A 22,904-nucleotide genomic window follows, 5' to 3' on the forward strand; every position below is an offset into this window, starting at 1 on the left:
AATTCTGAAGTAGAGAACATGTAATCTAAGAAACTGAGTAATGACCACATGAAATTTATAAATAATATTCTAAGTCCTTCACTGGGATAATTATATGTCACTCAGGTGAAAAACAATTTCAATCTGCACCTGGTGGAAGCTCACCTCCGTGCTTCATACCAAAAAAATGAAAAGGGAAATGAAAAGATTTAGAAGTTAGTAACTGAACTGTGCATCAATAGTAAAGAGTAAAATACTATCTTTCTAAATAAATTTGCTGTGATTCAAAAGATGCCCACAAGGAACGCTTAAAGTGTGTTTTTGGGACACCAAACCTTTATTCTTTAATTGTTCCAGGCCAAAGTCAGGAAAATAAATGATCATCCACACAACAGAACAAGTCCCAAATAACACCTATTTCAAGTCATGAAGAAGAAACAAATCATGCTCAGACCAATTTTTTAATCCAAGAGAGAGAAAAAGTCTTTCTTTTCCCCACAAATCTCTTCAATTTGCAAATCCTAGCATCCAAAACACACCTCATGCCACACAACTGAAGCAAATCATCCAATCTTTTTAGTTTCTTCCCATTCTTCTTCTTTATCACATAATCTATCCAATTAAACCATTTCTAATTATAGTGTTTTCTCTATTCACAGATTCTAGGAGAGGCATAACTCAAGACTGCTTCTTTTCCCAAAACTTTTAGTCTCACTCACAATATCATGTAAGCTGAGGAGAAATACTTATTATCTAAAGTAAAAAACCCCAACTTCTAACTATGCTGAAGGTCTTCTATTCATCTCAAATCTGCAGCTAGCTCCTCAACTCTAAAAATGACAACAGAGATTCAGACACCTTAAAGCCAAAAGTGACCATTACTGTTCTGCAGCCTGATCACTGCCCTAACATGGATGGTAGAAACCTGCTCTGAAACCCCTGCAGGAAAACCATTTCTATTGGTTGAGTCAGTCTGTCTATCTAGAATCTATCTAGCCAAAGTCATCTCACCTTAAATTAAAGATTGTAAATGCTGGTCACATCATAGATGCTTTATTCTGCTACAAAGAATATATTTTTTATCCTGTTACTCTTTTGTAAATATGTACACTGTGAATGTAAATATAAGATTGGATCCAGCATTCCTAAGCATTTAAGCAGCTAATTTTCCTCTATATTCTCCTTAAAACACTTTGTGCTCTTTAGGATCTTCTGCCAAATCCTCAAATCTGTACAACATATTCCAGAAACATTCCTACAAGATGCCTGTTTTGCAAAATAAAACTCCAAGAACTATTGGACATATTCAGATTATTCAGAGAAAGAAAGAGCTGATGCAAAGGATTTAGGAGCTATGCCTCATTTCCTCTTCCAAATAAATTCAGTAGCAAAAGTTGCCATTCAATTACATTTGCTGTTGAATGTGATCCTTAGAACTATTTAAAATTCCATTTTCTAAATTACCATGCTACTGATCTCACATTTTGGATTGGTGTCTGGTGAGATTTGGGCCCCAACAGAATGTGTCCTGTTTACAAGAAAGCTTAATTAGCACTAGCATCTCTACACATTTAACAGAAGGGATCACATTCCTCTTACATGGACAGTATTTGCTTGGTAGAAGTGCCTAAAAATTGTGTTACAGTTTTGCTGACGCTTTCTTCTTAAGCTGCTTTAGCAGACTTCGCAATGTCCTACCTGATAAAATTTACTTTGGCCAAAATTAATCAGTCAGCCTGATGTCCTAACATTTACTTTTCTCTTTTGTTGTTTGCAATGCTTCTTGGAACTGGGACAAATATCAGGCGTGTGCTCATGTAAATCTGAGGTATGTACTATATAAATGAGGCCCCAGTTCTCACTACCTAGCTGCCATCTGATCTGTATTCTTAGATCTTTATTTCTGAAAGGGATCCGTTTTCCTCAGGTGCCATGAAGGCACTAGTAGCTTTAATACTGCTTGTTCAGCTTGCAATTCACAAAGCTGAAGCAGAATCTCCCCCTGCTCCCTTGGGCTGTGATGACCCAGAATCTGAAGCAGCAGCTGAAGTTGCTGTGAATTATATTAACGGCCACAGTCATCATGGATACAAGTTTGCCTTAAACAGAATCGAGGATATCCGCGTGGTACCCCAGGTAAGTGAGGAGCTTGCGGGCAGAACACTGTGTTCACTTGGCAAACACCAGTGCAAGGGCCTGCAAGGGCTGTATCCTCACATGAGGAAATCAGCATGGCTCTGTTGATTTAAATGGGGCAAGGACACCTGGTAGCAGTGGAGAATCCAGGTCATTGGAATGTATCTCTCAAAGAGCAGAACAGAGGGGGAGAGAGAAATGTTCAGATGTTTTTGTTCAATGCTAGAAAAGGCTTGGTTCACAAACGCAGCAGGTTTGCTAGAGCAGATCATTCCAGGTGCTGATTCGCAAGACCCGTAGGTAATCTGGAAAAAACTTGAGGATAATCTTTGAAATACAGGTAATTACTTATTGGCTAAATACATACCTATCAAAACTCCATGCTATTAGTGATTTTGTAGTAGGCATTAATTTTACTTAATGTCCCATTGAGCTGCCAAGGGGTCTAAATGGAAATAACTGGCTTATTTTCCCTAAGATCTATTGCCATCATTGTAGGCATCTAGAAAGGCCACAGAAATGGTCAGGAATACAATGTACGTACCAATTCAGAACATTTGATTCTCTTAAAACATGGAAAATAGTCACAGTGATGTGAGTGAAACTCCATGGCTGTTTTCTACTTGTTATGAAAGAGAAGATACCAAAAGACCCATTTAGAAAATACTACAATGGACATAAATGAGATTTGAAGTGTGTCCAGAGTTAACCACACAAAAACACTGGTGACACTGCTTTGCTCATATTAATGCTTTTACATTACAATGACTCAATTGGTTTAAATGCAATCACTCATGACTTGAACATCAGAATCAATCTTGGACCTAGGGAACCCAAGGAACTGTGTCCTATGTTATAGATGCAAAGGAACTGGTGCAATTCAGTGTAATTACAATGGACTAAACAAGACAAATCAGTGTTCACTGGTGTTTGTTTGGTATCTGGTCATAGAAACATGAATTTTTTTCATCAAAAAGAAAGCTGTTTATTTTTTAAAACTACGCAACAATATAAAATTAAACTTAAGAGAAATTACTCATTACATACAAGCTCGACTTTCCAAAATTTATGAGCCTGTTCCTTATTAGCTGGGATAAAATCAGTGTGATTGTCTTGACTTGCTCCAGATTTGGAGTCTTGATTTTTTATGAAGTTAAAAGTAAGGACCTTTTGATTTACTCTGGTGTATACCTGGAGCTACCCATGGTAGCCAGCAACAGAGACCCCAGGGTGAAATCTGGTGATGTTTTGTAAAGAAATTACATCAGTTCCAGTGGTTTATTTTTTCTCTTTCAGGGGCCAAATACTGACATCATATTTCTTGAACTTGACTTACTGGAGACCAAGTGCCCTATTCTCAGCCCTACACCTCTTGCAAATTGCACAGTGAGGAGCTTTGCAGAACATGTGAGTAGCTCTAGCTGGGTCCAAAGGTGCATGTTTGATATGTTGATGCCAGAGGCCAGGCTATCACCAGACTCCCAAGCAAATGTCATGTCCCTGTAAAAGCTTATAGCCACTCAAACACTTGTAACGTCCTCGCTGACTTCACTGCCTTCATGTCATGAAGGACTTCACTCCTGGATTTCTTTTATGTCCTGTTATCTGAAGAGGACCGACCCCTGCCAACATAACATCCCACATACAGTCCATGAATGCCATGGGGCCCTATTTAGGGGCTCCAGATTCAGTCCCTTTGTTCAGCCCAGATGTCACTGCCTCATTGCAAACCACAGACAGGGCAGGTTGTGAATCTGTGCAAAAATACCCTTCCCTTGGCTACATGTGGGTTGTTACCTGGTGCAATTCCACCAAGCCATCTCTTCCTAGTTACAACTGCAGATGAGCTATTCCCTTCAGATGGGGCTCTGCCTTTGAAGTAATGCTCAGCAGGAATTTACTGGCCTCAGATACATGCAAGTGTGATCCAACTGTGAGGCTCTTTCCCTGACCAAAGCATTGGAAATGTTGTCTGAGCCTGCTGTTTCTAGAATGGGGCCCAATTCACAGAGCTCACTAAATATGAATCATGATCTACCTCTGTATTCATCAGGGCTCAGATTCTATTTTCCATTGGGGGGGAGGTAACTCTAACTGTTTCCTCTTCCCAGTGACTCCAGCTTTGCCTTTGACATCTCCTCCCTGCTGGATCATGTTGCTCACACAAGGCAGCACACTCTGCTGTTACCATGGCCACTGACCAGCTGAGATTAGTGAGAATGTTATCAAACAGTTCTGTGGAAGGTCTTGATTCATAAGTGTTCATATTCTTTGCTCTATATGAGAGACGAACCTGCACTAAATGTCCACAATCTTGCTACCCTGGTACTTTTGATACTTTTGAGATCCAGATTTGGATCCAGAGTTTGTAGCTCTGATCTGCCTTTTACAAAATCACAGACATCAGGACATGCCTAGCAGTGCCTTTGCCATCACGCCAATGTTTTCAGGAATGGTCAGCTACGATCTGTTCTTTTGAATTTAGTGGCCCTTTATCAGAAAATCCAATTTATCTGAACAATGTAACCCTTTGATTTTTGTCTCTCTCTAGGCAGTTGAGGGTGACTGTGATGTTAAACTGCAGAAGGTGAATGGGATATTATCTGTACTCGCTAGCAAATGCCACTCACATGCAGGTAAAGGCTTTGTTCTGTAGGTTTGAATCTAGAGGCTGGAGTATTTTTATAGCAGTGGTTACAGTTCAGTAGCTTTTCTGATTCTAAACTGCTGGGTATAAATATGGAATAAAGAACAACAGTTAATGGGTCTTCTAAATCCAGCCCCCTTTTCTGGTTTCATTCCTTTACAAACCCACTGTTTCTCTTTGCTCCTCTTTACTTTGACAATTAAGATACTGTAAGACTAACTTGGGAGCAAGTCCCAGATTTGAGTCTTTTCAGTCAGCAGTTTAAGCTTAAGAATTTGATTCCTTATTGGTCTGACTTTACTTGCAGTTTTTGGTCATCAGTCCCATTGACAGATGTAGCTTCTTTAAATCTAGCATTTTCAATACTACCATGGGAAAGCAGAATGTCTATTCTGTGTGCTCAGTGTGAGATCTCTTTGCTCTGTATGAGATATCTTCAGTGTTACTGTCAAAACCAATGACTGAAATAACACACACAAACACAACTCCAATAAGTTAAAGTATCTTCATTTTTCTACCATTCCTTTTGTGAACTAAAGCACCTTTTCAGTAGTGTCATAGAGGTTTCCAGAAAGAAAATTTAGTAAAAATAGAGTAATAAAATGTGTTACTGAAGTCCACAGCACTTTTCCTTGCAGAAAGATTTGAATGGCCAAGTCGTGTGACACACTGCCATCTGTAGCCTGCACTGGAAAAATTCCTGCCACTTTAATTTGGAACAGACTTTTAAACAGTGTTTTGTGCTACTGAATAGGTCTATAATGCCCTTCTAAACAATTTACCATCTGATCAAAGCATGATCTATTCCTCCTGCAGACTCCCGTGAAGACATTAGCAAAGTCTGCCCTGACTGTCCCCTGCTGGCAAATCTGAACGACACAGACGTGTTAGAAGCAGTGTCAGCTGCACTCAATGACTACAACAGCAAAACCACTGGTCCTTACCTCAGGCTCCTCGAGATCGGAAGAGCCGTAATACAGGTAATTTCTAGAACTATGTCTAGCCTTTCAAGCAAACATAATATTTCATCTACAGTAATTGTGCGCTGCTACCTAGTTATGTTTGCAAATAGACATAATTTGCTTCTCTGATTCGACCACCTGATTTGCTTTTAATTTCCCAACTATTATTAGGTGTCATTTTAGCCACAGGATTCCCTTTCACTCCAGTGGGAAATGAAGCCACAACATTTGCTTTTTATCTTTTCTCAGTTTCTGAGTGCAGTCAGTTAAACAATTTTCCTGTTTTATCAGTATCACCCAGCGCACGTTGTTGTTACTGAGTTTGCTGTGGGTGCCACGAACTGCTCTGGAGAAGAAGCTAAAGCCAATGTGGGGGCTTGTCAGCTGCTGCCCGAGGATCAGTCTGTGAGTATGGCAGCACAACAGCCCCAATCTCCCCAGCTCTGAAGTAGAAAAGTAGCATTAAGCTGGGAGGTGCTTGCACTGGAGCAGGAATAGACCCCTGTGGGGAACAAAGTGCAAGAGATGTGTACCACCATGATATGTTTTTCAATATATCATTCTTAAAGCTATATCACACCTTTCTCTTTTCTCTGAGGTATCTGGATTGAATTCTAATGGATTTGAAAACTTTTAAGAAATGCTTGAGGGCCAAAGACAGAATATTTTTAATCAATGGAATATAGATTATTGTTTAGTCTTAAAATCAGTGCCTGAGAAAATCAGGCCCTTTGTACTGGACAGTACGCAGTCACATTAAAAAAAAAAACAAAAAAACAAAAAAAAAAAAAAAGAGACTGTTTCCCTCTCCTACAATTCCAGTGTGCTCAGTTCTGATATATATGCTCTTGAGAATTATACTGTATACTTATGTTATTTATTTTTTTCTGTTTCTGATGAAACTGAGTCCTAAGCAGTTTGAGGGGGTGGGAACATATCCAGACATACAAAGGATCTTACTACAGAAGAATACAGGAGTTTCCCTTATTTGCTGCTTATGCATTTAAAGAGCTTGGCTTTTGAGCCCAGCAGGCTAAAAAGCAAGCATTTTACTGCTCATATAAAACATGAGAACAAGTAGCCATTTCTAAATGTGCTTAAATTAAAAATTCTAATTCAGTCTCCCTCTATTTTCTAACTATTTTTCTCTTGACTATGTTCTGCTTTGCCAGAATTTTGGTTTCTGCACAGGAGAGGTGGTAAAACATCCCTCACAAGACCTTCAGGTGAACTGCCAGTTGTACGGACATCAGGTAACAGCTCCAGATATTCCCTTGCTTTCCTGGTTATTCTAGCCTACTAGTACTGTTACAAGCCATCATCTTGAGTTTACTTCTTTCACTGTAGACTGCATTAGCCACCTGTGATAACTTAAATTTGTATCCTAAAAGTCAGGGTAGAGGTAGCTCCTGATTATCCTGTGGATTTCTGTGCTGGGAATTAAATCATGTCTGCCATCCATGCTTGACACAATTTGCCCTCATGACCATCTGGGAGATTCACATGTCTAGCATGGCAAAGGGAACCAACTCTGCTCAGCTAAAGATGGGACAGATAAATATAAAAGAGAAATCAGCATTGTGAGGCTGGAGGCTTTTAGTCCTTATACATTACTGAATTCAGAGGTCTTGTCCTGCACTGCTATAGCAAGGGGAAGGAAACATAGGCACTTGACCTGAGTGCTCTCCACGTATTTTAGTCTGCGTTTGGTCTCAGGAGGACTAGGTGGTGGTTGAATACTTCCCATGGACAGCAGCTCTTGGTACCTCAATTGTAATTAGCTGTCTAAGAGGTATATGAAAGAGAAAATGAGACAGCTGGTCTTGAATGTTTCACCAGCTGTGCAGGTGGCCCTGAAAGATCATGTAGCAGAGAATTTGGTCCTTATGATTCACCGGCTATAAAAAATGTGTTCCTGGGTTCCTGTGCATGTGTTCCACTGCATGCAAATGTTCCTGTGATAGTCAGGAACATCTGAACCTGGATTGCAGGCCCATAGCTAGTTAGGAGCAGGGTACCTAGTAAGGCATCAATTACCTGTATGTCACCAGCCCTAAATCACTGAAAACCAACACGACCTGATTTTCTTTTCCAGCCTGGAGTTACCTACACTCATCCAGGTCAAGACACATCAGCAGGACTGGCACCCAGTGCTGTAGGCTTCACAAACCATAATCTTCGGCTTTCCCACAATAACCCTGTTGCATCTGAATCCAGCTCTTCAGAAATTTTGCGTTCCATGCTCTCAGCAAAATCAGTAACAAAGAGAGCAGTTGCAGAGGCTGCTCAGCATGTCAAAGTACCTCGCCCAGTTGGCTTTGTGCCTCCTCCTCCTCCCTGCCCTGGGAAGATTCGCCATTTTGATATCTAGGCTGTGTTTCAGACATGCAATGCAGCCAAACTGAGGGATCAGTGCAGCAGCAACAACAACACACAGACTACAACATCGAGTACAAATAGGTGAGAGCACTTGACTCTGAGCCCAAATGAGTTTTACCCTCCAGAGAGCAAAGCCATGGTCAGGGTCTTGCAGAGGCCTTCTCCAAAATATAGATGATTACAACATATAGCAGTAGTTTACTTTACATATAGGAATCCTCTAGTTAAAATACAGAAAATATTGTTTCAGTTAAACTATTGTAAGAACTATACAACAGTTGAAGCTTTGTGATAGAAACACCACCTGAAAGGCAAGTTCACAATAAAATGTTCAATGCTTTGCTACCTTCTATCTGTATATATTTTCATTTAGTTGTCAAGTATCTCCTTCTCAGCATTATGAGTCATATTCTGGGCTTGATTTCAAAAACACTAAGCTCTTGCACTTCTTCATCAGCTTCAGTAAGATGTGTGGGTGCTCAGTACTGCGGAAAATCAGGTCAGTCCTTCCTTTTGATCACACACCAATAACACTAAAGAAGTGACAGGAAAAAAAGTATTTTTCCCTTCCACCTATAATATTTCCTACTACTTTTGATATCCACCAGAAGTACCTCAAAACTTTTGGACATGGCACAAGAGCATCCATGTCTATGAAAAGAACAGAGTCTTGACACTCTCATTGCTGGCAGGCTGAAAGCATCAATCCCTGCAGCCAAATACATGTGTATTGTCTGTCTTCCAGCAGACACACAGGTGCAGTACAATCATGGGGTCTTGCATGGTCTGTGTGCATATGAGGAAATGCCAATTCAAGGGAATAAAAAATATATTATTGGCATGTATCTCATACAACAGGACCCAGACAGTGATGGCAATTTACCATTGTCCTGGCAATCAAATCTTCCCTGAATTTCTGGCACGTTAGAGCAGAATCTATTCTAGGTAGAGAATTAATAAGGGGCTCGGGCCAGAAGGATCTTTACTGCCAGCCAGACTGGAATTCTGCAGGCCCTGGGGAGAAGTCTCAAAGACAGTCATGAATGTTTAACCAGGAACAGCGCTTGCTACAAGATAATTATCATGCAGGCAGCAAAAAATTGCGGAACACATGTCATTTCTGAACTGTTTCAAATAACCTGTCCTGTTCTCCTAGTTACAACTATCCAGTACTCAGTAAGCAACACAACTAACACTTGCTTTGGTGATAGTGCAGCAGCTCACAATAGAAAAAGGTTCTGCTCTGCTGTGTCAATGGGGAAGGGAAAAGTCATTGGCACTTGCACCAGTGTTTCAGGTGGGTGTGTAAAGAAAAGGGGAATCAGCTCAGACTTTATAAACCACAGTATAATGTGATGGCAGCACACTGAGGTCAAGCTCTGCCTGTGGAGGTAGCTGCTCTCACATTTCAAGCAAATGCTGAGTTTTGCAGGAAATATGGTGTGGGCAATTGCACCAGCCACAGCCAGTCAGTGCCTCAGGGAGCTTTTGCTTCTCTGTAAAGAAGTGACTCTAGTATATCCTGCATGCAGCCATTCCTTCAAAAAGTGCTAGTATTAATTTGTAGAAATCTCTTAATGCAGTAAGATAGGTGGTCTTCCCATCTCACTGCATGAGACACAGTACAGGATTTAATGAAATGGCAACAGTTTTGCATCACTGTGACATCAGATGCATGAGGCTTTCCAAAACTAGGGATCGCCATTACTAAATGATATAAATCGTCTTCTATATAATGAAATAGGAACTAATTTATAGAAGAGAGAATGTTTTCCAGGCTTAGAAAATTTTCTGATGGCAGAAACGATGTTTATAGAAGGGATCCCTGCCCCTGTGGATCCCTGAAATCCAGAAATGCTGCATTTTCTTGTTGCCTTTTCAAACCACACAGAGCAAAGATATGTAGCAGAAACATCTGCAGGCTCCATACTCCACAGATGTTCTCTTATACCTGGTATAGCCACTTGCTTGTTTTCTAAAACAGCAAGAAAAAAAACATTCTCTGTGCATTCCACTTCAGTAGCTGCACTTCATCTTCCTTCTCCTTAACACTTGTCCTCTTAAGGACATCGTGCCCCCTCACAGATCTGTTTTCCATGACTGCTTTGAAGCAATCACTTTGTCTCCCACCAGTATAGCCCCATTTTTATGTACCTGAGCCTTAGTAACAGATTCAATATTTAACAATTGATTCTCTGGGCAATGAGACATATGAAATGATGTAGATGAAATGTAAATGGCTCTTCCCTTGAAATGCAGCATGAAGAGTTTTACCAGGTCTGCATTGCTGGCTGACAATATTTCTCAGCTTTTCCAGACCCTGTTTTGCAAAAGCCCATGTACTTCATGTGATGCTTTGGCTGGACATGCTCAGATTTCCCAGCTGTGTCTATGTTTTGAGGTCAGCTACTTCAACAGAGAAATTTTTCCTTTCCAGGCAAGAGGAAGAGTACAAAGAACAGAGTCAGGGATATAACAATCCCCTATTATAAGAAGCACCGACACAGCCAGTACTAACTGGCACTCATCTCCATAGAAATGTCATGCACTGTAAGGATAAAGAAAATGAGTTATTATCCTTTAGCCACAGGGGAAGCATCCCCAGGCACAAGGAACAATGTGAGCGCGTCTGCATTGCTGCTTTTGCGGTTCCTGTACTATGGCTACAGCAGTGTTTCTCAGCATTCACCCCTTGTATCCCATCCCTCTGGGATACAGTCCATGCACTATCCCTCACCCAACACGTGAGGGTCTCATTCTAACAGCCATGTGCCCCTTCTGTCCTGCTATTGGAGTTTTGCACCTCTGCCACCACACAAGGTCTTAGAAGAGTTTCAGCTCCAGTGCTGTTGCAGGTCTTCTGGCTGTATCTATAATCCCAGCTTTCTATGAACATTCCCTGGGACACATTCTGCTGTCTCCCAGATGCTTTAAAAATTTCTGGGCTAAGATTCTTTACACAGCCAGTAAAAAAAGTGACAATATAGAAATTCTTAACTAACTCCAAACATCACAGCAGTATTGAAGAGAAAATCAAAATCATGCCCTTCACTTGCACTTTTTCTTCCTTATTCAATAGAACTTTAAACCTAAAGGTACTTGGTGTTCTCCAGCAGAAAGCTGCAATCACAGAGTCCCATGACAAAAAATAAGAGCCAGGAACATGGTAACCCAGCTTCTGGAATCCTTCAAGGTGAAATGCTGCAGAATTGCAGTAGAAAACCAATGACATTCACTGGAATCCTCCCTAAGTAATGGTCACTGTCATTTCTCCAGATCTTCAAGATAGAAGCTGCATGTAAAGTTATTCCCCCCTGTCTCCAGAGTGGAGCTCCTGACAGGTTATTCACAAGGCACACCACTGTCACTTCAAACTAAAATTTCTCCATGAAAAATTTTCCATGACCCTTGAGGGTCTAAATGTCTCCAGGGCTAAGGGGTAGAATTCAGCTGTAGGTATCCAGAGAAGTAGAAATGCTCATAGAATGAATCCAAACTGAGCTTTCTATCACAACCAAACTGACTGCAAATAATAGTCAATATATTTATTTAAAACTGACATTTAACAAATAAAAAGTGCAAAATCAGTCAACCTTGTGGCACTTATCCATTTCCTGTTCAAATTACTGAGACTTTTGTCATTGTTTATTTGGGAGAAGAACTGGATCACTGACAGAACAGAATTGAAGCCAGACCTGTTCTGCACATAGATTTATTCAAGCAAATCTGGTTTCTAAAGGAAGCAGCTTTTTGTGTTTATTCTTATCCGTTGCTGTGAGGTCAAAATTGTTTGATCTGCCCAGTGAAGTCCAAATTAGAGATGGAAAGCTAGGAGGAAAAAGTGCTCTGTGGTCTCAGAGGGAGCAACAACACTTCTATAAAACCTTCTAATAATTGACTTAGTGTTTACTTACTGTTGCAGCTGTAGGTTTAAAGGTGACAATCGGTACACAATCAAACAAGGACACAAGTTCATAAAGAGACATGGCTCCACTATAAAAGTCTGTGATCTCAGGTCTCAGCCCCTCCATCCTGACTGACCACTCTGATCTGCAGCACTAGCTCTGCAAGCAGAATGGTTTGGCTTGTTTGGATGCTCTTTGGCATCCAGGTGCTTTGCTCCTGCATTGCTGCCCCTCCCGCCCAAGGAGCAGGGGCTGCCCTGCTCTCCCCCCGCTGTGATGATGCTGCAGTGGAGGAGGCTGCAGACCTGGCTCTCCGCCAGATCAATGCTGACCGAGAAGAGGGCTACATACTCAGCCTCTACAGAATTGTCAGCGTCCGAGAACAGCCGCAGGTAAGTCACCCTCTTGCTCAATATATGTTTCTCCCTGTGTCTATTTCTTAGAAATATCTATTTGAAGGAAGAAATATTTCAAAAGGCAAATGCAAAGCTCTATTCACAGGACTCCAGAGGCCATGTCAACTTTATGCATAGACTAGAAACAATTTTATCACACTGTGGGCAATTAGAGAGCAAATCTCAGTCATGACTCTCTGCTGCAGGCCCTTGGAATAGCTCCAGGCATCAGTTCAAATTTGATATGAAACACCACGACTCTGATTTAATTTCATTTTACACCTTCCTCCCACTGCCTTGAGCAGTTGGAGTGCAAAGGCTAGTAAGTCATCGCGTGTTTTGCACAGAAGATATGAGCACTAACAGGTGTAAATACATCCTGCTTGGGACCAAGGAATTCCTTTGCAGACCTCTAAAAGATGACTCATTCTCCAGAAGAAACCTGAAACCAGTTCAAGGGCAAAAATGCACTGGAAATACCTATAGAATATCACTCACATTTCCTCAAGTATCACATTTCTCTGTGTGTGCTTAATTTATGACCATTTTGTGCTACAATAACTGAATCTACTGGCACTAACCAGGGGCAGCCTGAAATGAATTCACAAGGGCCTGCAGCAGATTAGGCACTATGGAAGCCTGCTGCAAGCATTCCCTGCAATGCCTGCTCACTTCCCATAAGCTTACCTGAAAGGCTGAGTTCTGAACACTAAAGAAAATTAGTCTCATTGCCAGATGCTTAAAGATCTGTGCTGGCAAGGATATGACACCTCTTACTGCTGCTCTTACAAGGACATAGTTCCTGCAGACACACTGTGGACTCCAGCAACCCAAGATCCCACAGCTAAAGATGCTCTGCTGTGTTTTGCACTATTGCCTTTCTCGGGTGACAGAATGTGCCCACTAAATAACTGGATCAGACCTCTGGTCAGAATTTTTCCACATGATGCATGTGAGCTGGCCCAGAATCCACATCACCAGGCATGGAGTTAGGTGCTCAGACCCCTTCCTGGGGCTATTTCCCATTGACAATAATTAGAGCCCCCTATGACCACCCTGGAGTGCAGCATAGTGGGTGCAGATGTGCTGTAAACCGCCTCAGTTATCTCCCTACTTCTCCCTTCATCTGTGCCAAAGATACCTCAGCACAGGAGAACTTTGGTCCTTGGTTGTGATTTGTCTAATCATAACATTGTAATTTTGTCAATCTCCTAAAGACTTAACTTAATGTTTTAGAGCAAGCATACTTTGTTTAATTTACTTATTTACTTTTATTATTTTTTATCTATTATTGTATCCCGTAAATAAGGTGTTTCAAGACATTGCAACGACAAACTAGACATTCTAAGCCATTTGTCCCATTGTTGTTGCTGCTGGGACTTAGCACATAAGGAGCAGTCAGCAATGTCAAAGGGGTTCACAGACAGTAACAGCCTTATGCCACCTCCCATTGCTCTCAAAAAAATTATGAAGTTTTTTTTTTCCCCTGGACCAGTCAGTGGTCCTTCCTCTCGTTTTCTTAAGCAGTACTGAGGATAAAAACATTTTCAAAGTTACTTCAAATTCAAATCTGCCCTTAAGCAACCTGTGGTTCAGCTTTGCTCTAATTGAAACTAATGAGCCATCTGCTATTAACTTATATGCAAGTAGGGCAGAGCTTGCCTTCATACAAGATACTCATGATTAGCTTCACTGACAGGTTTTTAACCAAAATTACAAAACATGCAAAAATATTTTATTTCTTTCCCTTGCACCAGGTCACCCTGCTGCCACATCTCTGGTCCCAGGCTGCCCAGCACACATTGCAGCCTGGCACCAGCAGTGCTGAGGAGGGGATCTTTTTGGCAATGGAAAGATATACAACTTTTTATTCAATACTAAGCAGATATCAAAAGGCCTTTGCATAACAGTCTTTTAATGAAAATTAAAATAAGGATGATTAAACCTTCAGTGATCTGCTGAGCTCTGAATAAGCCCCAAATTATCCATTCCCCAGTGGAGGATGATACATACAGAAGCAGGTAGACCAAAAGATGTGTAGATTTTGTAATAACCTCATCTGCTCATTAGAGCTGGTATTATACAAGAGACCTATAGGCAACAAAAAATACAGTTTGGTCTGCCCTGGTTGCATTTAGTGTTTCTATGATCACTATGCTTTATAATCAATATTCATGATTCAGCTGAGGAAACCCATCTAACACCAAACACATTTGATTATAAGAATATTTTTTAAAGAGATATTTGTGTGCTTTTGCCTCCAGAATACCTTAAGAACCAGTTTGAAAGCTCAAGTCACCAATTCCAAATATAAGACTCCTTAAGGATGTACATTTTTCTTAGCTATTTCTTCTTCATGTGGACAGTCATAGTGATGGCTTTTTTCTTATAGAAGTACCATTTAAAGTTACAAACTTTTACCAGATGCTGCAGTACTCCAAAACACATTTTGAGCAAATAGCAATTACTCTTTGACTGGTCTTACTTTGTGTTTACTGATTTAAGCTGTATTAGCTATCATATTAAAGAGAATTATCATCATGGTATTTACATATCTTGTATGTAAACAGAAAATTATGGTTAGTCCCTTCCACAGAAGGATCTCTGGAGCCAGGTGTGGGGATATTGCTGTGCCACTGCTCCAACAGCACTGCTGCACCTCAGCATCACTCTTTGTCAAAATAACTTTTGATCTTTTCACAGCCTTCAAAATGAAACTTATAATTAAACCCCAGGATTAGTGCAAGCAAGCCCTGAGATCTCAGTGCAAGGCATTACCAGATCACTTTATAGAACACTTAGAAAAAACAGGCAATATGAAAATACAAAATATAGGAGAAAGTGTGGGAAGTTGCATATATAAGAATAGAACTAAGAGACAATAATAACAAAACAATTTTATCATTCTTCATATTTATTTTCTATTAGTTTTGCCCTCTCATATTTAAAGGGTTTAGTATTACTAGTATCTATGGTAGAGCTTGCATAAAGTCACCATCGCACAGATCTCTACAGGGTGTGATCAGAGTTGTTTGTATCTCTCGATCTGCTTAGTGCTCCAGAGCAGATACCACTTAGTGGTTTTCTAAGCAGTATGATGACAAAAAAGTCAGCAGTACTCCAGCTTTATAGGTCCTATAGGCTGGTATTTAGTCACTGTTAAACAGAAGCCAAAACTAAAGCCAAAATTATACAGATATTGGCCCCAGACTTCCACAAGACTGTTGCCCCATTTAGTGTTTTCTCCACAAACCAATGAAATCAAGCAGGGATGAGTGAACACTGCTGTCATTCAGGTTTGGTTTTTCTCCTGCTCCAGCAAAGACATAATCTCAGTCTAAACACGCAGCTAACGCTCACATCTAAGTTCTTTAGGATGTATAAATGACAGCTGCCCTCTTTCCAGCTTTCCACTAAGGATATAAATAAAACATGATCCAACTAAGCTGTATCCTTGATAAATATGCTGGAAAGGTGCTTACCCGTATCTACAGTGGAAGCAGAATGAGGAGCTGCACCATGCAGCATCTCATCCTCCTGCACTACATGATGTAAGTACTAGATACACAGAGCTGTACTTTTATTCCTTCCTTGTACTTCTTGCCTGGAAAGATGCTGGGCCAAAAGTTGAGCTTGAATTGCTTTGTGCACCTTGTGCTGCAGTGAACTGAATAAAGGTTTCTGGACTTAAGCACAGGTTAGAACTCAAGCACTGGACTGAAGCTTTAAGTGAGTCTGAGACATCCATGCGACTGCAAGGTCCCTCACAGCACTCCCTGACAGCTGAGAGAATATTTAAGCTTCTCTATCAATGCAGCCTTAGACTCTTTACAGCAAGTGCAAAGCATCCACACTTGAAGACACTGCCCTAAGAAATAAGATATTTCTCTTTCTAATGCCTATTGGGAATGTTCCATGTTAGCAGTTTTTTATTACTTGTGGTATTTATAATCTCATTCCTATTTCAGGCAAAACAACCTACCTTTCAACTCTGATAATAAAATGCAGTTGACAGTGAAAACATCAACATGTTTAGTCTTTATTCTTCGGTTCTGGTTGGTACCAGAATCAGAAGAATAAAACTGACCAAAGGACTGTTTTTTATATAAAGCTGCCTAGCTGCATGACCAAGCCTGTTCTAACAGGACCTCAATTTCACCTGATTTGCCACTTTTGTAACAGAGAGTATTCAGTTTTCAGGATATCTCTGCATTCCACCTGCATGTTTTCTATTTCTCTATCTCTCCTTTTTATGAGTCGTTACTTTGTTTGATACAAAACTGGGATGTGATCCTTTTGTTTCTTGTTTTCAGGAGACCACTGGTTCTGTCTTCTATCTTATCTTGGATGTAGTAGATACTGAATGCCATGTACTCAGCAAAAAGTTGTGGAAGGACTGTGACACCAGATCTGCTCATTCAACTGTAAGGATTTTATTTTTCTATTTAATCTCATATATGATGAGTTACTTAGGTACTACTGGTGACTGCAAAATCCCTACACTTGCATTTTTAGGGCCAACAAAGCCTAGAAAAAAATCAAAGCCCATTTTATAATATCCACAGTTTTACTCTGTACCTTGTAAACAGTTTATAGACTGGTAAGATTTATTTTAAAAAGTGAAAATTAAAAGAATTTTTTTGACCAGAGCTAATAGACCAAACTAAATAGCCATGCTAGAACACTATTTAGAATAATGGTTTACTTTTTATAGCAACCCTATAAGAGTTTATTTTAAAGACAGTCTGTCAAGGGGGGGAAAAAAAGAAATACAATTTTATATAACATGTGATTTTTGGTTTAGTTTAATTCCAGTTTTATTCTGACAACTTTGCAAAAATTGCACTGAAATAAGAGAAAAAGGAAAGCTCAGGAAGATAAGCTGCAAAGACAGAAAGCGACCCAAGACTGTTGCCACAGGTGACCAAAACTGTTCTGAGCAAGTGAAAAGAACTCTTAGAAAATGAAGAATGACAAGAAACAAGGTTCATATGAAAAAAAAAAGAAAAAAAAGTTATAATTAAATTGTCCTAGACTGCTTCTAAGGCAAATCAATTTTAACTTTTCAATGAAAAACTAGGAAAAAAAAAAAAAAATAATTCTGCTCACTTCTCATTGCAGTGTTTTCAACGCAAAAAGGGCACAAATCCTATAGGTTGATATGGCTTCATTGAAGCCAAGAAATTAATGTCCAGAGGCCTTGAGCACACATGTAGGAATATCTAAGAACCTCTCAGACAATATACTTTCAACTCTTCAATATAAAAGCACAATGGATACCAACAGGCCAGTATTTTTTTCAGCCATAAAGTCAGAGTTTTTTGTGTGCAAGCATGACCCTACTATGCCACAAAACTCATTTATGGTCCTTACTACCACTCTCCCTATGATTGTAGGGAAAAGGGGGAAGGTGGAAGACAGGTGACTGGATCCAGACACCGAACTATCCCTGGGTTTAAACTCTCAGGGTTCCAGACATAGATCCAGACCAGGACAGAGACCCAGGAACACTCTGTGACACTTGGGCACTTCTCAGCTGCCAGAAGAGTGGCTCTGGGCAGGCCACCCAGCAGCCAAGCACTGAATCTGTATAGCTCAGAATCACACCAGGGGATGAGCTGGCCTTTTCTTTTTAAATGAGATGCTTAGAAATGTGATTTTCATTTTCATTTGAGTATTAATAAAACTTTCATCTTGAAAAGAATTCCATGATTTCAAGAAGAAAATGAACCACTCCTGTCTGTGTACTAGATGATCAGTAAAGGGTGCAATATTAATTGTTTCTAAATTTTATATTGTTTTAGGTTTACGGTCAATGCAAAGCAATTATTTATATTAATCAGGCAAGAAATATTGCTCATCTGAATACTTATGAGTGCACTTTACAACCAGGTATGTCTTTAACACACCCTTTATAAGAGAACTGGAAAAACTCCTTGCCAAATAGCATTACTTTAAATTCTAAATGTAATTACAACACACAGTATCTCCATTAGCTTCAGCTGCCCTGATTTTCTCAAGTCAGTGATCATAGGCCAGGGAGGTGCTGCAGCTCAAAAGAGCTCAGTAATAACTGTTTTAACCTCTGGGACACTCAGCAGAGCCTCTATATGGGCTTTTACCCTCTGAACCAGAAAACATTTTTGTGGGTTTGTGAAAGGCAAGGAAAAACAGCAACCCACTGTCAATAGGTTGAATTTTTCCTTCAGTGCCTGCCTCCACTGCAACATTTTTATGGGTCTACAAATATGTAAAGATCAGAAATTATTGAGGGATGCAAACCACATATTCTTACTACAGGGGAGTGGAAGACAAGTGGGCAGGGCTGGGGGCATAGATGCATTTACAGTGACCTACATTATCAACATGCTTTTATGGTTACGCCTTCTCTAACGACATTGTTGTGTTTGAATAAAAAGTTCTACCCAGATATATTTCGTCAGTATGTCCTGACTGCCCACTTGATGATTCTCCAACTAAGCCTCAATACTTGGATGCTGCTGTTCAATGCCTTGCCAAGTTCAATAGACAGAGTGAACAAGCTCATTACTTCTCTGTCCTCAATGTCACAAGAGCTTCAATGCAGGTAAGCCAAGGCTCATCTGACTTGTTTTAGCCCTCAAGAATCCTTCCATTCAGAATACTCCTGATCTTCTTGATCCAAGACCCTGATTCCATTTCTTGCAAAAAGAAGGGCTTTATGCAAAAGTCAAGACATAGACTTGCTTCCAAAGTTCAGAAAAGCTTCACTGTTAATTCTTTCTTCTTCTGCCACCATGAATTTGCAACTCCCTAACAGGAAGTATTTAATAAAGCACAGTCATACCTTCCAATACATACCTGTAATTCCCTGAATGAGTGTAAGCATGGTTTAGAACTAAGTTTAGACTAGCAGAAAGCTCATGACCTCATGCCTAAGCCCTCTTTGTTTATCACAGTATTAACTAGCCTCTCTAAAATTCAGCATGTGTAGATAGCAATGTGGTTTTTCTCTTTGTCTAAACTGTCAGATATTGCTACCATATACGATTTAATTACTTCCATTTTCTAACTCCAATTTCAGAAACAGTAAAATGATCCTATTCATTAAAACAACCAAAAATTGTCAATACTACATTGAAGACGGTCTTCAGTTATGTAGTTCTACTTGGATGCTATCTTATGACAAAATCTAAACCCATTTCCACTATTGCCAATCCATGAGTTATTAAGATTGTGCATATATAAGAAGTAAAAAATGACCAGGCAATAAAGCAGCACTGGCAAAAAAACATTCACTGTAACACAACTAACAGTAGTGCCCCAAGTATCATCTGTTCCAGACTTAGCAGGACTTTTTAATATATTTCAAGGTCAGTAGAATTCTTTATTCTTCCTGACATACACACAAGTTCTAATTGCCACTGGCCTCTCATTTACAGTGGATCATTGGTCCTGCATATTTTGTGGAGTTTTTAATTCAGGAGACATCTTGCTCCAAAGATGTCAAGGATGCTGACATCTCGATGTGTGAGCCACTTCCACCAGAAGCAGCTGTAAGTACTTTTCCTTGTATCAACACCAGCGTTCCAGATACTGATTCCTCAGTGAATATTTAGTATTTATCTCCTTGGCTCTTTGCAGACAAGGATCAAAACCCACAGTCATCTTTTTATGGATCGTAGCTGTATACTGTCTTGTAGCTCTACAGACTGCTTTAGAATAGGGAAACATCTCAGCAAAAGTTCTCAATTCTTACCAGAAGTCCATAAGCAAAGAAAAAAAAAATACCATCCAGAAAAAGGTGGAGTAGCCATTGCCTTACAAAACTGAATGAGTCTAAATGATTTCTTCCAAAGAAACAGACATAGACAATAAATCAAAAACAATGCATGAAAAGTATATTCATACTACAATCAGGTCAGCTAAGGAAAACATTTAGGAACTAAGAAAAAAAATTGTAGGAGAAACTGGAAGACTAAATGGGCATGTTGTCAAGAGATAAAATTTCAAGCCCCATCTTAAGTGAGATCCAAGCCATGATACCTACAGCCCAGTACGAACACAACTATTAGAAACAGCATTTTTTTTCAGTTTCTTTCACTAGTATGGCGTGAAATTGGCTCTTCGTGGAAAATTATATTATGTTCCACACACAACTTGCCTGCAAAGGGATATTCTGCTGCGGGAGAACTTAAGCAAGCTTTTGTAGTTTGGCCTTAAGTACCCAGCTTAGTTTTGCTATTGTGTTACCTAACCCTCCTTTGCAAACACAAGGCCTTTATCAAAACACTGCCTGCCTTTATGAGGTTGCCAATCCCAAAATAAAAGTTTGCCCGAGCTGTTTATCCCTACAAATACACTTAGAAGCTATAACTATTCAGCCTTTCATAATCACTTATTTTACAAGATAGGAGCTTAGTATCAGGGCTCCATGTGAAAAAATTCTTGTATTTCCTTCTTACAGAAAATCGGTTTCTGCAAAGGCTCTGTAGTAAACAGTCGTGTGAATCCATCTGTCACAATATCCTGTGAAATCTACAGTCAGCAGGTATTTCTTAATCTAATCTTAATATTGCAAGAGTAATACTACTTTACAAAACAGGTATTGAAATTTTGAAAGCCTAGCCATTTTTAAGTTTTCTTATTCACAAAGACATGTGCTTCAAGAAAGTGATAAGGCCAGATCAGGAAGAAATCTCTCTTGTGATAAAACAGACTGCTACTGGGTGGATAAAAAGGCAATAGAGTATAGAGACAATCCTGCAGAATGTGTTCAGAATGCTCTACAATGAAATTGTATATCACAAAAGGAATGCAAGGGGATATTATTGTAGTTACCCAAGTTTCATGCACCCATCTCCACTGGTACAAGAAGCAGTTATATCAGTTTATCTTTTGAGCTTCTGTTCTGTAGCTGGTCTACAGTCTACAGCTCTTCTGTAGGACTAGAGATGCAGCAGATCCTTAGTGTGAAGGGTAATCTTCAAATCAGAAGGAATTTGGAATTGCTTCAATTTAGATAATGCTTATTCCTTGTTATTTAGGATCCTGCCACTGAAGAGGAAAACCAGGAAGCTAATCAGACACCTGGAAAATCCAGGCAGGATCAACAGGCTTCAGATGCCAATCTTTTCTCCCCACCCCTGGAAAAAACAGTGGGCTGGGTTAAAATTCTACCCCCTTCAGATGAGGACATCACTTTCTATAGCCTACAAGAAAGTCAAAATGAACGTAAAGACAGAAAGCCAGCTCTTCCTAAGGATGCAGGATCTGCCCACAGCCTTGATGAAGAAAAGGCTCAAGTAAACAAACCAGACTTGAGCAAACCAGTTACTAGGCCAGTTATTCTCCCTTTTCCTGAAGAACCTTCTCTCTCAGATTCATGTCCAGGAGAAGCAAAGCAGGTGGAAGGCATCCTCCATCCTTTGATAACTAGAAGGCCTCCCAGAGTCTAGCCAGCACCCAAGTAGATCAATGATCTGCAACAAAATAACAGCCCAAATGGCAACATAGTTTTCAATTGGTGTAACACCTTCAAATAAATAAATTGTTAATTACGGTCTTCATCTTTGGCATTCTCACTTTTATGAAAGCACAAGAACAGATTGGGATAAGAAGTTTAACTGGGGCATTTTCCAACAAAAGTATTTGGCTTTAAATTCTCAAAATTCCCCCCATCAGGCAAAGCATGAAGGGAAGGTAACTGTGGAGGATAAAAGAACTTGCAGGGCTTGGACAGCCAAAAGACATTGGAAAAAAATATCCTTGGTAGCAAAATCTGTCAGGGCTCAGTGCAGGGTGGCTGCTTCCCAAGGGACAGGGAGATGGAGCCAAGTGTGACAACCAGGCTGGTGGGGCAGGAGCCTGTCCCGTGGTGCCTGAGAGAGGCAAGCAGGGCACACCCAGGGATGGAAGTCAGGTTACAGGAAGGAGCCAGTTCACTACATAAGTTCAGGGGCAGGGAGGCAGGTCTGAGATCAGGCCGTAAATGTGAGTTAGCAAAGCATGGTCAGGGGCTGGTGTGGTTATAGTAGCCAGTCAGCCCAGCAGTGTCCCAGCAAATCTGCAGGTGTGAGAGACACAGGGCTGCAGGTCTGAACCTGGGTCTGCATCTGCAGCCAGGCACAGGCAGGGCTGTGATGCAGCAGGAGCTGGAGCTCGGGCAGGGCCCCCAGCACTGTAGCCTTGGCTTAAAGCAGCCCCTGTGGCCTGGCCCCAGCACTGCTCACAGCCTGTCCCCAGGATCACCAAGGAACAGCCTGTCCCCAGGATCACCAAGGAACAGACTGTCCCCAGGATCACCAAGGAACAGACTGTCCCCAGGATCACCGAGCAACAGCCCCAGTGTGCTGAGCCTGGCATCCAGCACCAAACCCTCCTGGAGCAGGGATGCTCTCAGGGCCTTAGACTGCCACAGCATGTGACAGGGCATGAACAGGGAACAGCACTTCAACACTGGGTAGCATTAAAAGCTAGTGAGGTTTTGGTATTATGTTGGTAAACTTCTTAATTATAATGT

At 40.5% G+C, this 22,904-nt stretch overlaps 2 protein-coding genes across 2 annotated transcripts; both read left to right on the forward strand.

Moving 5' to 3' along the window:
* The first annotated feature begins 1,829 nt into the window (after nt 1–1,829).
* Nucleotides 1,830–8,453, forward strand: AHSG (alpha 2-HS glycoprotein). Its single transcript, XM_058843684.1, has 7 exons — nt 1,830–2,115; nt 3,412–3,522; nt 4,667–4,751; nt 5,579–5,742; nt 6,016–6,129; nt 6,897–6,977; nt 7,820–8,453. The coding sequence occupies exons 1-7, from the start codon at nt 1,912–1,914 to the stop codon at nt 8,093–8,095; spliced, it is 1,035 nt and encodes a 344-aa protein (XP_058699667.1). The 5' UTR covers nt 1,830–1,911; the 3' UTR covers nt 8,096–8,453.
* Nucleotides 8,454–12,107: 3,654 nt separating this feature from the next.
* On the forward strand, nt 12,108–21,951 carry FETUB (fetuin B). The gene is made up of 7 exons (XM_058843683.1): nt 12,108–12,400; nt 16,717–16,827; nt 18,208–18,295; nt 18,823–18,989; nt 19,825–19,938; nt 20,850–20,933; nt 21,430–21,951. The coding sequence occupies exons 1-7, from the start codon at nt 12,179–12,181 to the stop codon at nt 21,838–21,840; spliced, it is 1,197 nt and encodes a 398-aa protein (XP_058699666.1). The 5' UTR covers nt 12,108–12,178; the 3' UTR covers nt 21,841–21,951.
* Nucleotides 21,952–22,904: the final 953 nt, after the last annotated feature.

The sequence above is a fragment of the Poecile atricapillus genome, chromosome 8, assembly GCF_030490865.1.
Source record: "Poecile atricapillus isolate bPoeAtr1 chromosome 8, bPoeAtr1.hap1, whole genome shotgun sequence".
NCBI classification, from domain to species: Eukaryota; Metazoa; Chordata; class Aves; order Passeriformes; family Paridae; genus Poecile; species Poecile atricapillus.

What these genes read in the sequence shown, in the direction of transcription:
- AHSG (XM_058843684.1), top strand. Translation starts at nt 1,912, where the DNA reads ATGAAGGCACTAGTAGCTTTAATACTGCTTGTTCAGCTTGCAATTCAC. An exon ending in TGAGGAGCTTTGCAGAACAT is followed by an intron (nt 3,523 to 4,666) that starts GTGAGTAGCTCT and finishes GTCTCTCTCTAG; the next exon opens with GCAGTTGAGGGTGACTGTGA. An exon ending in TGCTGCCCGAGGATCAGTCT is followed by an intron (nt 6,130 to 6,896) that starts GTGAGTATGGCA and finishes CTGCTTTGCCAG; the next exon opens with AATTTTGGTTTCTGCACAGG.
- FETUB (XM_058843683.1), top strand. Translation starts at nt 12,179, where the DNA reads ATGGTTTGGCTTGTTTGGATGCTCTTTGGCATCCAGGTGCTTTGCTCC. An exon ending in CCAGATCTGCTCATTCAACT is followed by an intron (nt 16,828 to 18,207) that starts GTAAGGATTTTA and finishes ATATTGTTTTAG; the next exon opens with GTTTACGGTCAATGCAAAGC. An exon ending in GTGAAATCTACAGTCAGCAG is followed by an intron (nt 20,934 to 21,429) that starts GTATTTCTTAAT and finishes CTTGTTATTTAG; the next exon opens with GATCCTGCCACTGAAGAGGA.